At 35.4% G+C, this 16,701-nt stretch overlaps 1 protein-coding gene across 2 annotated transcripts in view; it reads left to right on the forward strand.

The window, feature by feature from the left end:
- LOC128186866 (sodium-dependent dopamine transporter-like) overlaps window positions 1–16,701 on the forward strand; it is a 29,792-nt gene that overhangs the window by 5,388 nt on the left and 7,703 nt on the right. Inside the window, exons 1-7 of one of the 2 annotated variants that reach the window (XM_052856803.1) lie at window positions 5,020–5,257; window positions 8,688–8,784; window positions 9,461–9,575; window positions 14,281–14,433; window positions 14,789–14,923; window positions 15,414–15,735; window positions 16,363–16,501. In XM_052856803.1, the coding sequence (XP_052712763.1) occupies window positions 9,494–9,575; window positions 14,281–14,433; window positions 14,789–14,923; window positions 15,414–15,735; window positions 16,363–16,501 (831 nt within the window). In that variant the 5' untranslated portion in view covers window positions 5,020–5,257; window positions 8,688–8,784; window positions 9,461–9,493. Of the gene's footprint in view, window positions 1–5,019; window positions 5,258–8,687; window positions 8,785–9,460; window positions 9,576–14,280; window positions 14,434–14,788; window positions 14,924–15,413; window positions 15,736–16,362; window positions 16,502–16,701 lie in introns of those variants that run through there. The other variant, XM_052856805.1, reaches the window with a different exon arrangement.

Below are 16,701 nucleotides of genomic sequence, written 5' to 3' on the forward strand. Positions count from 1 at the left end.
AATATGGGAACCAATCGACTCGTGGACGGAGTTGAAGAGTAGTCGCGTTTCTCCCATTATGGAAATCTGGCTCTCTTGTATACTTCGCTTAACCACTTTAGAACTGGAATGAAGAAAGCATTGAATAAAAACAATAAATTCAGCTTCTCGATTTTTCATCTTGCGTCTTCCGAATATAGGCATCTGAAAACTGTCTGGATTCTTGATAAGATACCGATACCATACTAAACTTGAAGAGGTCTACATTATAGGATGAGGAAAGACAATAGCTATATATTTGTTGCATCTAACAATTTTGATACTCAATATATTTATAAGAAAATAATTTTGTAAATGATTATCTTTAAAACATTTATCTAAATAAAAAAAAGTAGCTGTAAAGGCTAAGCTATGTTATTTCAAAATTAAAGGTTTGAAATAAAACACAAAAACACCGGCGAACGGAGCACCCCTCGCGACAGGAAACGTTTCTTCCTGAATCCATCCATACTATCCACCTTTAACTATCCTTTAGCCTAACTAACCCATAAACCTAACTATCTCTATAACCCAACTTTTTTCCTAGCCTAACCATCCCCTTAGCCTTACTATCTCTTTAGCCTAACTATCTTTTCAGCCTAACTATTTCCTAAGCCTAACTATCTCCTTGGCCTAACCTTTTCCCTAGCCTAACGATCACCTTGGCCTTACTATTTCCCTAGCCTAAATATCTCTTCAGCCTAACTGTTTCCTTAGCCTAAATATCTCCTCAGCCTAACTGTTTCCTTAGCCTAACTATCTCCTTGGCCTTACTTTTCCCCTAGCCTAACTATCTACTTGGCCTAACTTTTTCCCTAGCCAAACCTAACTATCTCCTTAGCCTAACTATCCCCTTAGCCTTTCGATCCCCCTAGCCTAACTATCCCATTAGCCTTACCATCCAATTAGCCTAACTATCTCCTTACCCTAACTATCCCATAATCCTAACTATCCCCTGTGAACACGTAGTCGGAATTCTTCTGCTTTTTGTCTCAATTATCAATCAAGAATTTATCCGAGAAGTTCCGACAGCTCACCACGTCTAGGGTAGCAAGGGATAGTTTCGAATAAAGTACCCTCAATATTTTTGTAAAATTGAGAGTTGCTGTACTTGAAGGCTTATGGGTGTTGCTAAAATTCATGAAATGATTTTTAATGATTATCATTAGTTAGAGGGGTGTCTTGTTGAAATTGATATGCAATATGTAGGCCCATATGTCAGGTACATGAGAATGAGAGGTAAAATGCGAAACCTGCGGCTATGACTGTTGTGTTGACTTTACACAGTGAAATTGCAAGTTACAGACGGGAGGTAAAATTACACGAACAGTAGGTGGATGGGACATTGTAAACTATACACCGGTAAGTTTCTGACATGTGATGGTGCAACATGCACGCGGTACGGAAGGTCAACCCTTTGCAGGGAATTAGCTGGGGGAAGTCTAAAGAGCTGAAAAATCATGAAAAATTAGCAAAATATGAAAGGGTCAAAATCTCATAAAATCCAGTATGTAGAGAATTTTACTGGTTTTGACTGGTAATTTTCTTGAGAGAATTAAAGGTATTTGTGCTGAATAGGAACTGAGGAAATTCTAGTTACAGAGTTCCGAAGACACGCATCCCCTGGCTACAATGAATTCTATCCAAAAAAAAGTTCTGTCCCGTGACACCTAGTATAGTGTTAATTGTTAACTCGTCCAATAAACTTTGTGTGGTTTGTACTTTGAAATATGATATGCACTAATTACTTTTGAAATGCATAATGTTTGACATATTACAATACAAATGAAATACAAGATTACAAAGTACGATTATGATAGGTATTAAAGTTTTCTTTCAATATTGCGGCCCACTATCTTTGCATCAAGTAGCGCTCTCGTTCATATGGACACGGTAAGCGAAGCTATATCCCATCCGCACCATGTTGCGCTATGGGTAAACCGTCAGAAATTTTTTGGTGCGAGGTTTTCCCAAACACTAACTATACGGTAATCAGTGGATTAGCGATAGATAAACGAGAGGTTGTCCCTTTATTAAGGACGGACAGACCGATCGCTGTCCAAGTGTCTTGTCGATCCCGTGATTGTTAATGAACGATATAGCTTCATGTTAATAATTATTGCAGATATTAAGTTTCATGAACTGGATATGTATTTTCATGGACACCTTAATTGCTTTACAATATAAAACTGATATTGATTATATTAATTTACGTAATTCAGTTTTGATTATTTCCTTACAAAATGAGAAAGTAACAATGAAATAAAATTAATGTTTATAAATCATACATTATAAAGAATGTCTAAATTTCTGCTACAAAAAAGAATCTAAAAAGAAAGAAAGATGTATTTAGTGTCTTAACATTCTCGTCCCTCTGTAGACGAGACCCTTGCATTTGATCAATTTAAGTGCATTTTTTTTCAGAGTTCATTCTTTCAATGTACAGTCTATTTATATTCATTGTTTTAAAATCAATATGTTTGTTAAGATAAAGATCCAGTTGTTCGAAGGCTTCTCACTTTGCTTAAATCAGCATGTCTTTATTTGAAAAGGTCGATACCAATACTGATCCAGGTCGGAGTCTCCCGTAGTAGTTTGAATCCTCTATGAGATTTGCTGATGCGGTATTCGATGAGATCGAAATGTAATCATGATAGACTTTTCAAGTTTATGTGCTACAAAATGCATGTACTGAACTGGGTTTCCCTTTCAGATATGGCACTGGCATAATGCAATGTTCGGTGATGTCCCCATTTCTTTTTAATGTTCGAATGAGTTTAAAATGTCCACGCTGGTAAAGACGACATTCTTTTCCTCGGCTTTCCGGGATAATTAGTTTATTGAGATTGTTTACGTAGCACTCACGTCTTCTTATCGGACGTCAACGCCCGTGTGCTTCTGAAACTCCCGGGGTACTCTAAGCGCATCGTATCGACCTCGCGGTGGATAATTGCCCCTAAAGTATATCTTGTTCATGTAAACAATTAACTGTTGACATAATAAACAAAAATGAATAAAACACTATTGATCGCTATCCCGGTGTTAATTCCGCCATGGTCAGACGGTATCGACCAGAAAGCGCGGGAAGCTTCAGATCGGGATCGGGATCACTACTACAGAGTCGTCTGCATTTCAGAGCATCCGACAAATAGTCTCGGATTGAAGGATAATTGTTATTTGTTTTACTTGTCGAACAAATTGACTTCATTTAAAAGCAATTGTAATGCAGTCAAGGATTACGTTACTAACCTCACGGCGCTATGACATCGATACCGATGCAGGAATCTGTTCGTCCATGTTTAATTTCGTCAATTTTTAAGATATGAAAGATGAAAACGGTGCGCTTTAGTAAATGTCAATATTTCCGTAAAATGAATTGGTAAAAACTTATTTACTCATATGTTAACAGGCCCAACAACAAATATATACCGAAAATCGAATATGATTGTACCTTTTTGAAGCAGTTGTAATCTGGTGTTTCATCTTCGGTTTCTGGGGGCTGTCATTTTCAGCGAGTCCCTCCAGCCATTTATTTGAAAGTTAAAACCAACTTTAGTTCCAAAAGATTCCTGAGAGAGAGAGAGAGAGAGAGAGAGAGAGAGAGAGAGAGAGAGAGTTGAACAGTAATTTGTTTCCAATCATGATTTAGATTTTAAAAAGAATACCGTAGAATTTATTATTTCTGTTCAAATGATTTACGTATGATTTAATGGGAATGTGTCTTGTAAATTGACCTATGTTTTTTGAGATTTTGATATAAAGAAATGTTGCCCAGAGATTTCCAACACATTTAACATTATAAAATAATTATAAAGGATGATCTTGTTTCATATCATATGAGACAGCGTAATAAAAATCATACTCTCCGTATTACAATCTATAAGGTGAAGAAGACCAAATCCTTTTGATTCTTAATTCAAATGTTGGGATTTTTTCTTCGTTTTCTCCCAATAGCTAGGAATAGGCAATTTTATTGATTTTCAATTAACATTTTTCAAACCCAATGAGATAAAAGAGAAAAAGTTTTGCAACCAGTATGCAATTTTAAGAGCACTTGCTACTTTGAACTGCTATATATTCTAAAGTAAACTTATTTTAACGACAGAACATTTGCTAATTCTATAGTTTTGTTTTCACCTCGTCGTTTTGCTGAGTTTATTTTGCTTTATCGTTTTTAGTTTTTATTGCAAAATTAGAACAAATTAAAGATATGTTAAAAGTGCACGGAGTTTATGATTAGAGAGTTTGGCTAGTAAAGGGCGCTTTTCATTTTTCATCATGACTTTGTTCTCCAATTTCGATTGCCAAAAGAGACCGGAGATATTTTTCCTATTGACTGAAACGCTTTGATTTTCAACGCGTTAGTCGACCTTCTCAAGCGTTTTATTAACACGCGATTAATTAAAGGAATGACCATTTATTGCTTTGATGAGGTGCTAGTGTAGCGTTGCTCAGGACCATGTGGATACAGAGAAGATCACAGATTTCGGGGGGTAATGGAAACCCCGATATATTAGTCAGTGCATGTTGTAATGTTTTTACATTCCGTCTATTGAATTTGTTTGTGGATACTTTTTTTAACATGGATTGAAACATGAACTTACTTATATTGGAAAGCTATCACCAGTCATTCTACCCCGCTCTGCCATTGATTATCTGCCCGGCTTTCAATGCAATTAAAGTTTAGATTCAAATAAGCACTTAGTTATGAAAACACGACCGATTCCCAACTTTGATAAATTTTATGTGGAATATCTGCTATTGAAAATGTCCATGTTGTCGGAGAGACGATTAAGCAAGCAATTTGTGGAGATCTAAGTTAGAGTAAGAGAATCAATACCCTGACATATACCCATTTGTAAATGTTGTTATTTATTACATCAATTAAAGCCACCACGTGTAATTTATGTTAAGTAATTATCTCGCTGTATCTCGATCGAGTCAGACATTTGTTAACATTATCTCCTGTTTAACCCATTTCCGATAGGTCATATAACGGCTCTCTTAATTGTCCGGTGCGACCAAGTTCTTTTTTTTTCTCCCTCTTCTGCCTTCTCTTTTTCCTTGTTAGATATGCGTTCATTTTTTCGCTAATGTATTAAGTGGTCACGTGGTGTAGATCGATGATTTGAATATGTGCCGTGAGAAAAAAGTTAAATATTAATTCTTTCGGCTGGCACTATTTTTGCTTGTCTAGTAGTACGCTTTATTGTAAAAGGAATTGCAAACGGGTGAAGAGGTAAGTTTACATTTTGAAACAGTTTAATTGCAGAGAGTAAATATTAATGTGATATTTTAAGAACACGCTCTGCGAATATCTGAAAACAGTTTTGAAATTTTGAACTATTTTAATATTATTTTTCTTACACACCTGAAGTATATCTTAAAAATTAGTTGTGGAACGTGGTTAATTTTAAAAACAATTTTATGAAATTAAACTGACGTGGGAATAAATGTAAGAGGATATAATTGTTATACCTGATTTGTGCACATTTAGTGGAGAAAGAAAAAAAAGTTGTAAATGATAGTTATTCGGAAAAGACTATTGCTGAAAGTAAGGCAAAACACGAAGATGCCAAGCTATGAGGGATTGAATGGATTTCAATATGAAAGAACATAAAATTTAGCTCAAAATTTTTGCAGTAAATCAGATGTGCTTCACTTTTACCAAGTTAAAAATTAACACTTATAATATACGATTGGTAGACTATTATTTTATTATGAATAAAAAACAAATTATGACAAGAAAGCTTATGCGTGTGTAAAGTGCAGTGGAACCTGGAAATACCCGTATCCTAGCACTAGTAATTAACTGGCAAAATTGTATGTATGAAAATGTAATCTTATATACCCGAATTCTGCATATTTACTACAGAAAGAAAAGTAGTTTCCCATGCAAATATTGTACATGATAGAACCTGTAACAATACCTCGTGGGTCTAACTACCCGAATCACCAGTCACTGCAACTCTAGATTTATCATCTTACAAAACGCCAGGGCGCGTTCGAATTTTGGTGAAATGTCTACACCGCAATCTATTACACATTAAAAAGACATCGGTGTAAATCTCCTGCGATAATTAAGTGATGAAATGCGATGCTAACCTAATACTTTAATCCCCAGTGTTTGTAATTTCTTTGGCTGGATTTTTAACGCGGAAATTTGAAATATTTGACATATACTTGTGAATTCAAACTAACCAACAGGACTATATTAACACTTGCATCAAAGATTTTTTTATTTACCAATTTTTTTGCGAATAATCGGGTTCAATTTGTAAGTTGGACAAATATAAGAATATGGTTTTCATGGAATATTTCAATAAATGTAATGAACTTGTAAACAGAGTAATTGCAACTATTTTTGGGAGCATCAACAACTTGTATAACTGTTCATTCTGCTTAAAGAAAACTTACGTATTTTTGACATTTTGTCCTGGCATTTCAGATAATCTTACACCGGGTTTATGAACTACATTGCTGTTACTGTTTGGTTTTAACTTCTATATATACTAATCACGACACCTACACCGATCACGTGAACAATGCCTCTATACCATGCTCAGAAACTAATACTTTTAAGGAGACTTTTTAATGTTAGTTGTTAATACATGTGTATCTTATATTGGGATGATAAAAAGTTTAAGATTCTACACTTTTTATTATCACTCTACCCTAAGAACAAGACATTGATTGTACCCTACGTCTGTAATATGCTAAACGACTAGCGATGTTAAGGTCAAGATCTAGTAAATGAAAGGTACCTACAGGTTTATGATATTCAAGATATAAATTCTTTTAAAGATGCTTCGTAACAATATCTTTGTTTCATAGGGTGTACCGGGGCTTAAATATTTGGTAAACACAATGAACAATCATGTTTTACATGACCATTTACTATGAAATATGAAGGATAAAAGTAATAAACCTCGGAGTTTTGTCCATTTTTGACTATAGAAATATATCTAGATTGCCTACAGTCTCTCCAAAAACGGCATTAAACAAGCTCTTGGCCCCCTCTTTAAAATGATGTCAAATTGAATATAGGTACCGGGATTACTTTTCTCGTGATTAAATATAGAATGTCAAAACATGGTTTTATTTTCTACATTATTCCTTTAAAGCCGGAAAAAACGGGAAAAGATTCATCAAATCAATTATGACGTCATAATGGTTCTAGCACCAAAAAGACACTCTGGAGTCATTTACTAGATCATGACCTTCAGAACAAGAGATGACTAGACGCCATTTTACACTACGATAATATAGTAGTCACTTTAAGGTCTTACGCTATACTTTTATTCTTAGAACAGTATACCTCAGGTGGAGCTCAAATTAGTCTAAAAATTTAAGAAATAGAAAAAGATTTATACTTATTTCAGCTATACAAGGTACTTATCAATATTGCTAACACCAATGCCTTAAAGGTACTTAGACACGATTTGACTTAACATTTTCAAATTTTATTTTTCCATTTTCAATGTTTATAATGATAAATATAGAAGTTTATAATCTCATGTCAAAATTTGAAAGTCAAATATGAAGTTATAGGCAAGATACGGGGTTCATAATTCTTTGTTTTGCAAACAAAGCTCAAATATTGTCATTTTTACATATGTGTTGTTTTGGCGTAAGTTTCAATCAAATGTAAATTTCTTTTGTTGATAATAGTATTTATAAAGATATTGAGTTAGTCTGAATTTTTTTTAACATGTCATTTTGTCCAAGAAATGGTAATTCTCTACATTTCGTTTATTGTAAACAGCTATAAGACTCGAGCTTTGTTTAAATAACAATCAATTCTTACCTCTGTATCTCACTTGTAACTTGACTTTAACATTCAATATTTTGGCCAATCATTTCAAATGCACCAGTAAACCATTTTATACATAAAAAATAAAAATAAAATTTTTGATCTCAAAGCGTGTCCATGCAAGTCCCTTTAAAGTTTTGGATTTTTTTAGGGACTAGACATTTAAACTGATTAATGCAGTACTTATCACTTTTGTCTATTCTTTAAACTAAATTCATTTAAAGTTATTCTTCAACGATTTAACGTTTGAGACGGCCCTTACATCGGTCCTCACAAGATAAACTAGTGCTCCAAGTCACTATTTTGTCAACTTCACGCATTGACGTATGCTCGACTCAAGGGCCTTGATTCTTGAATCAACAAACGTTTCACCCCTTTAACATATAATGATCAATAAAAGGAATTAGGTATATCTATCTCTTAGTATACTTTGAGATAAGATTTTACTGTGGAGGTGGTCATGAACGGTTTCAGCAGAAACACCTGTATTTGACAGGGGCGGCTCGCGTGAAACGATGCTCCAGTAGCTGTGACTGGGGGGGCCATTTAATGGATTCTGTCGGTCACAGTGTACGGGGGACAATTATGTTTGACAGATAACTCAGGTGACCCTGTGTTTACAGGTGTCGGTATGTATACATGTACACACAGTGAAAACAACCAAATCTATGTAGGTAATCCCTAGACTATATCAACCAGCCGAGAGAAACGTGTATACAAAAAATGACAATGCATCTGATCTTATTATACACAGAGGGACCTTGAAGATTGGCATTTCTTGAATGTAAACTCTAAAATACATTAACATACATGTACCATTGAAATATTAGATAGTATTCGTTTATATTTAAATTAGGTCAGGAAGGCGACCGCGGTATAAGAGAGAGAATTTGTAATGCAACCCAGAGCGGTACCAAAGACATCGACCCGAGGACGCACTCCTGATAGCTCTAGTAAGTCTGTCTGTTTCATTTTTTGTGTATTCAATAAATTAATAGAGGATTCCCCGCGTTAAAACAATCTTTTTATTCCATTTTCTCTGTCTGTAACAAGTGCGATAAGTTTGACAATTGCTATAAAATATAAAAACCCTCTAAATCGTTATTTCCCGCACTTCGCAACACGGAGCAAATTGCTATTAACTTCTCCCAGAACCGTAGCATCTCTGGCTGGGTTCGCCAGCTGCTAAAGTTATTTATCGAATCAAAGCGAGAAACTTTTTAACAGTGACCAAACATTCCTGTTTATCATGGATTTTTTTCTTGGGTAAACGTGTCAGAATGCAACGGAAGAGAACGGGTAACGTGGCTCTCATTATGATACAGCTCTATCTCGTATTCAAACAAACAGCATACAGTAAAGCTTCCAGTCAGATATACAAAAGTTGTAAAGCAACATTGTTGTAACACTTGGGAAATAAATTACAGGCTTTGGAGAACGAGAGAGAGAGAGAGAGAGAGAGAGAGAGAGAGAGAGAGAGAGAGAGAGAGAGAGAGAGAGAGAGAGAGAGGTGAAGCCTTCTAAAGTGCACAATATTTTTTTTAAATTGCAACATTGATACGAGGGATCAATAGCTGGGTTTTTAGCGATTAGATATCATTGAATTGAATTACGAATTTCCTTTTAAAGTTTGATGACCTATGACTAACGTGACGTAATAAGATGGATTCCAAAGATTGTGATGGAGCGTTACTGGACGCCAAACAGAACTCAGAGAGCACGGACAACCACCATAAAACACAAGGTAGGTAACAAAAACCTAGAGAACACGGTCAGCTTCCAGAAAACACAAGGTAGGCAAGAAAACACAAGGTAGACAAGGTAACCTGGAGAGAGAACACACCAATAGGCAATATAACATAGAGAGACCAAAAACACCGCAAGGTAGGTAAAAGAATTCACGTACAGAGCACGAATAACCATAAGAAACGCAAGTTAGGCGATGTAACTCAGCACGGACAACCACCAAAACTTACAACAAGGTAGACAATGAAATCAGGAAAAAACAACAGTGTAGGACATTCAACTCTAGCTTGGACAATCAATTGAAAACATAATGTACTAGCAGGCATAGAGCTGAGATAGCACAGACAATCGAGGTAAGAGAGCACAGACAATCGAGGTAAGAGAGCACAGACAATAGAGGTAAGAGAGCACAGACAATAGAGGTAAGAGAGCACAGACAATAGAGGTAAGAGAGCGCAAAAACACTAGAATACACCACAAGGTAGGCAATGAATTTTACTGAACATGGAAAACCAACAAAAATAAAATAATGTTTGCTCCTGAATACTCCAGAACACACTTATTTTTTAATAACCTTTATATTTTAAATGTTTGGTAATATAAAGCGTAAGGCACATGGATACGAAATAGCAGCTGTAAAATTCAAATCTTATTGACCATAAAGCTATAGAATGAAAAGAAAACTTCCTTGTGATAACCTCTCTATGCTATGGGGAGTTCGTGTTCTGTTCCCACACTGTGATTTGAACCCACAACTTTTTGCCACGTCTCTAGAACCGATAGACCGCGCATTGTTACTCAATCTGTTTAGAAATAAAAGAACCGAGGTAACCTTACTTTTGGCGAAACTTAACGATTGTATTATAGACCCTATCACTGCATCTTTATTGTTTCGGAATCCTTCCGATGAAATCAAACACAGCGGAAACCCACTCTGGTGTAGTATCACCTTGTGTTTTATTGTAGGAAAACGATACCAGCTTATCTAACTTTTCATTCATAAAAAGGATGTATGATCTTATCACAGTCCTCTCGCAGACGACTATACATGTTAGTTCATAAACTTTCATTCTTTGGCAGAGACTCGAGGCGCATGGTGTACATGAGATTACATGCAGTCAACAATCACTAGTCTAATTCTATTCAGATAAGAGACATATTTTAGTAAGGCGTGGAATCTTTATATGGTTAGTGGTAAACGGGTTAAATTTTATCACTGGTTTAACATTTTAAAAAAATAAAAACAGAGTCGAATTTTAATCAATTAAGGTAAAACACAGTCCAGATGATAGATGCACCAGGCAAAGTGCCCCACAAGTGTTATAGCTATGCGAGACCATCAAACATGCTGTGTTATTGGAGTGGTTGTAGATGCCCTGTTTCTCGTTTTATTCTTTTACATAAAACTAAATCCTAATTTTAGATATCATGCTCGAGTTTCCATACTTTAAACAGTGCTCGGTCACAACAAATCAAATCTAATGGCGATTCCGTGTAGAGCTCTCTCTTTATAAGGTGTTAGGGTCTCTTATTGGAGCCGCCATACGGAAGCAAACCTGCAAATGAGCTTCATTCTAATCGGATGGTAAATTCCAATAACCTGCAATAAAGTCGGCGCTGATGTTAGACTTCGATTTGTTCGTAGTTTGGGCTGGCGGCAATTTGGGTGTGTAGGGTTAGAGGCCTCTATTGGTTCCCATAGATTTACTGTTTAGTTGCTCACTTTCCCACACCTAAGGAAACTAATGTCCGAGTTTGTTTTCTTTTAATACGTGGAAACTTTAGACAACGTTTATAAATCAATTTGAAATGTATAAACAAAAAGTCTGCTGCAGGTGAACGAGTGTTCGATATAAAGATTTTCTATATTCAAAAGGACAGTAAATGAATCGTGTAGATGTCAATGGGTGTTGCATTAAATACTTAATCATTCGTGAATGAAGACTAAATTAAATGGTTATCATGATAAGTGAAATACAGGGGAAATGGTTGATGAAAAAAGCAAACCCCAAAACACATTACTTTCTTTTCATGCGAATGCTTTCATATTGCAAAAATCTGAGATGACATTCCCTCAGACTCCTCATGTCAAAAGATCGTGTTCATTTCGTAACTCATTTTCAAACACAAAAGCATTTAGATAAAAAAAATAAGGGGAAAATGAATATTTTCCATAACTCAAACAAAAAACCGATGTGTGCGGGTGAGATTCAGTGGGGGTATCTCTTTCACCTTCCCGCCAGGGGGCAGCCCTCGATGACGTCAAACAATGACACATCACAGGTTGGGGGGAGCTGCATTCCTCGCCATTATCAGTTCAAGCTTCTCTTTATTCAAGAAGCTTCCAACAATGTGCAGAATCATGTCAAATTCTGATAAATGTCTACTTTTAAACGATGTTAAAAAATATAATCAGAAAAAAAAAAATCCCAGCTACGTTATTTATGCCAATTTGCTCTTTTCACAGATTTCAATTTTAAAAATTAATATCAGTAATGCGAATTTGTGTTCATAAATCAGAGTCCAGAGATAAGATCAGACAAGATGTCGAGGGTTTAGTTTCACAATTGTATAAGCTATTTGTTGTTGACAGACATAAAGGAATATATATGATGCCGGGGCCATTGTTAAGAAATGGTGTCAGATTTAACGAATAAAAGAAAATGTAAAAAACTCATTCCAGTGAACAAAACGAATTCTTCGTTGTAGAAATATACTTGTATGATTGAAAAGCAGTAAATTCTTTGTAAACAAGTACGAGATAATCGTTGCTAGAAAATACTTACCTTTACATGTGATTTTTTCAAAAAATGTATACGAATGGAGATTTTTAAATAAAAAATAGAGAGGTTAAGCATTTGAACGTGTACGTCTACAGGTACGTGTAGAACTACAAGTATGTTTACACGTACAAAAATTAAGCGTATGTTTAATAAACTGTACTTGTAAATGAACGTGAAAAATAATTAGATTTAACATTTTCAACATGTTCAATTTACTCTCACTGTTCATGAAATAATTCAATGAATTTGATGAAACCAAAAGCACAGTCGTCCTTAACCTATCGTCTGCTTTACATAAAACAACTTTTGATATACACAAGGTATGTATTTCTTTTGAAAAATGCTACAAGTTTACACCTCCGTGTACTTTTAATTTTACGCGTTTTGTACAACTTGTAGAATTACGCGGCATGCAGAAATTATGACGTATTACACATTAAATTAGGGAATTCCCCTATTTACACGTACTCGTACACGTACACGTTCAAATGCTTAACCTCTCTAATATTTAGAAAAAAACAACAAGTAAATGCAAATATAATGACGATTTTCTTTAAAAACCAATTTAGTCTTTGAAATTGACTTACTAATTTTCTTTTAAATGCAAACTTTAGGTCAGCAAGAATAACCATTTTATGAAATGATAAGAAAACTATGAATATACTGTATACATTGATAACAAGATACGAAATTATTTCCATTAACTAAGTGATTTCTACTTGGTAACCAAGAGTATAAAGCCGGAGTTCTTACTTAGAACTGGATTGGGTTTGAGTTGCACCCTTCAGACAGATGTTAATACCTATCATTGTGTGTTTACCAATGTGTATTCAACAAGGTCGGGGAGGGGTTAATTGTGTGTAGTCCAGAATAGGAAAGCTTTTTGCGTGGAATGTTATAGTATATGTATTAAAGAAAGCAAAACATACCGGCTGGCATGCGATCTTATCATAATATTGACGCAGTCTCTTTAAGCGTTTATTTAGAGAGTTTGAAAAGGTCTCCCCACCCCCAGCAAGCACAATTGAATTCAATCTTGAAATGTTTCTGCTTTCTGAATGCCATATCTTTTTATACCATTACACTTGATTTAAATTCAATTGAAGGTGAATTGCATTTAAAATTTCAATGTCAGCGTAAAGCTTGTAAAATTATCGTAAATTCACAAGCTATTTATCATCAGATGTACACTTTATCTAAGATTTAATTTTTCTCTCAGTATTGTTAATGTTCACTGTAGGTAATTGCGCCTTTCCCAAATGTTGTACTTCTATATGAATTTCTTTGCGCAGCAAAACTATTAGTTCTTGATATATAGATATTTCAAGGCCAAAATGTTCAGACTTGGGAAGGAAGGGGAATTGAAATGAGGCATGAAAATGGGAATATATGTAACTTTTCACTCAAATAAGATTAATGATTACCAAGATTTTCACCGGGAAATTAGTTGATTAGTTAAAGGAAACAAAAAGGTGAATTAAAACACAAAAAACGATAGATATCCAGACATAAACAGACGTTAGAAAGATCGCATGACCACTTCTTTCTCTCTTAAAATTTACGTGACGCAATAGGTGCAACCTTCGTCGGAGGTAGGTTCGAACCCTATTCGCGACATGAAAAATAGAGTGACGACTGATCATACCTCAAAACTCGGTGTGTAAAGGTGGGCTGAGGTGTGTAAAGGTGGGCTGAGGATCTTGCAGATTAGGAACTATGGTTTAGTTTAATGTAAGAAATACAGTAAAACAGTACTTGAACATTTCAAAGATATAATTGTTGCTAATTAAATATATTCTACAAATGAGATTTGCTTTGGGATATTTTCTAAATATCAATTAAACATTAAGCATTTACTAAATATTTCTAAAACAGTATGTGGAAGCGTAGTGATAATATTAGTAAAGATTCTCTTGTTAGACTCCCAGGTAGAGACGAAGGAGGAACAAGATGGCCACAAGGAGAGGGAGACCTGGGATACCAAACTGGACTTCCTGTTGTCCGTCATTGGTTTTGCCGTGGATCTGGCCAATGTCTGGAGGTTCCCTTATCTCTGCTACAGGAATGGAGGGGGTAACACCAAACTCTCTTTTACATTAGAACTTTTAAAACTCTGAATTTACTGAGCACTTTGCATTTCTTTGATATGAATAACGCCTCTGTTGCATCATCAAGAAACAAATAGACGGTCATGTTTCTAACAATTTTCAACATAAGACTGTACATGTATAGTAATAACATATACACTAATCTGCCTTGTTGAAAGTTTGGTAAATTGAATAATAAGTGCGATAATGGTTAGAAGTTAGAATTAAACTATTTATTTCATAAGTTAAATGCCAGTAACTGTGGAAACATTTTGACAGCTATCCCTCCCAAACTTTGATTTACGTAATATACAATATTACAGTATTGCTATCTTTTATAGGTGCCTTTTTAATTCCCTACGTCCTGATGTTGAGTGTGGCTGGGATCCCGTTGTTCTATATGGAACTGGCCCTCGGTCAATACAACAAAACCGGTGCAATAACCTGCTGGGGACGGCTCTGTCCGTTATTTAAGGGTAAGATAGTCACCAATTTCTTCCTTGTTGAAAAAGTGTTTATTCCTTCACAGAAGTGTATTGTATACAGTTATATTTTCGCCTCCTTTCTATTTTCGGTTCATTGTTTTTGCACATGTATGGTTATTTTTAAAAACAATGAAATCGTCCTATTTGCTGTAAACAACTGTTATTTGCTTGGAGAACTTTTTGCACGATGTTTGCGGGATACTTCTCGTCGCAAACTGGTCAATTTGTATCTAAAGTTAACCAATGTATAAGGAGTATATAGTGAAATCAAACAGTTTCGAAAAAAACTTGGTGCACAGCTTTTGAAAAATAAATACCAGTACTAGTATTTGGCGAAATCAAAACTGCATGGGCAGAGCTTTTCCACCACTATTCCTTTGACGATGTCCTATATAGAAAACACTTTCTCTGAAACACCAGACTAATGGGTCTTCCCAGTCACATCAGGGGTGTTTTCTGATACCCTTGTTGTTATTTTCAGGGATCGGATGGGCCGTAGTCCTGATTGCGTTTTACACAGACTTTTTCTATAACGTTGTGATAGCGTGGTCCATTCACTTCCTGTTTTCTTCCTTCACGTCTGAGCTTCCGTGGGCCACGTGTGGTCATGAATGGAATACTGAGTATTGTTACGAAGGCAAGCCCAGTGTGGCCAGTGGCAATGGTAGCGAGTCCAACAGTACTTTGGAAGGAACTACTTTATCTAATCTAGTATCTACATTAGTAAAAGACGTCAACAGTACAAATAGTACTAATGTAACAGAGGAAGCGAGAAAAATCTCTCCGGCGGAGGAATACTTCAAGTAATGCTTTATTTGTAACCTTGATATCAAGATCTTGCTTATCTTTAAGAACTGACGTTATTTCAGCAATTCTTGCAGTTTTGGAGATATTACACAATTATTATAATTGTTTTACCAAAAGTTTCAATTCAAAAGTTTCAAGAGAGGCCATACACTATATTCTCTTACAAATACAGTTTTGTAAAAAAAAAGAAAAAGAAAAAAAAAGAAGTAGTGTGTTTAATCATGCAGTATATAGACTATCTGCTGAAATACTTCTCCTGGAGGTCCAATCCTTTTTTAGGAGTAGGTTAATTAATCTTTCATGTTTCCTTTGGTAGACAGATATGTTTGAAGCTGATTACATTTATGAACTAAGATCAATTTACATTAATGAAAACTAACTCTCTGAATAGATTCGAATCGTACAGAGTCAAACATGTCTAGTTTAGACTGGGTGTCAGCATTCCTCTGTGTAATCCCATCTGGGGTCCCCGATCTACACAGTAGTGTAAACACTGCTTCAATCAATGGACAGATTATTTCAGTCAGAGTTATGCAACAGACGCACTTGTCAAGATTTACTGAAATATTAATGCACGTGAAAACCGCTTAAGACTTAAACAGCATTTGATATTTTTGTTTTAGCAATCGATTCCTGCAGCTTGACAAAAGTGGGGGCATCTTTGACGTTGGCTCCATTAACTGGGAGATCGCACTCTGCTTGTTAGCGGTCTACCTCATTTGCTACTTCAGCCTCTGGAAGGGGATAAAGATGTCAGGAAAAGTAAGCCTCGTTATCGGCACAATCAACAAAATATAGTCCCCCTAATGACGATAGCGAACCCCGCCGTTATTCGATGCATCGTATCATTTCATTTCGCGCTGTATAATTCTGATTGGCTATAATTTTGACAATGAATTTTGATGGTCAAGTGGAACTAAGAGCAATTTGAATAATGCGTGTCTGTGACAGCAGAAAGTCCC

This window comes from Crassostrea angulata, chromosome 6 (genome assembly GCF_025612915.1).
Source record: "Crassostrea angulata isolate pt1a10 chromosome 6, ASM2561291v2, whole genome shotgun sequence".
Taxonomy (NCBI): Eukaryota; Metazoa; Mollusca; class Bivalvia; order Ostreida; family Ostreidae; genus Magallana; species Magallana angulata.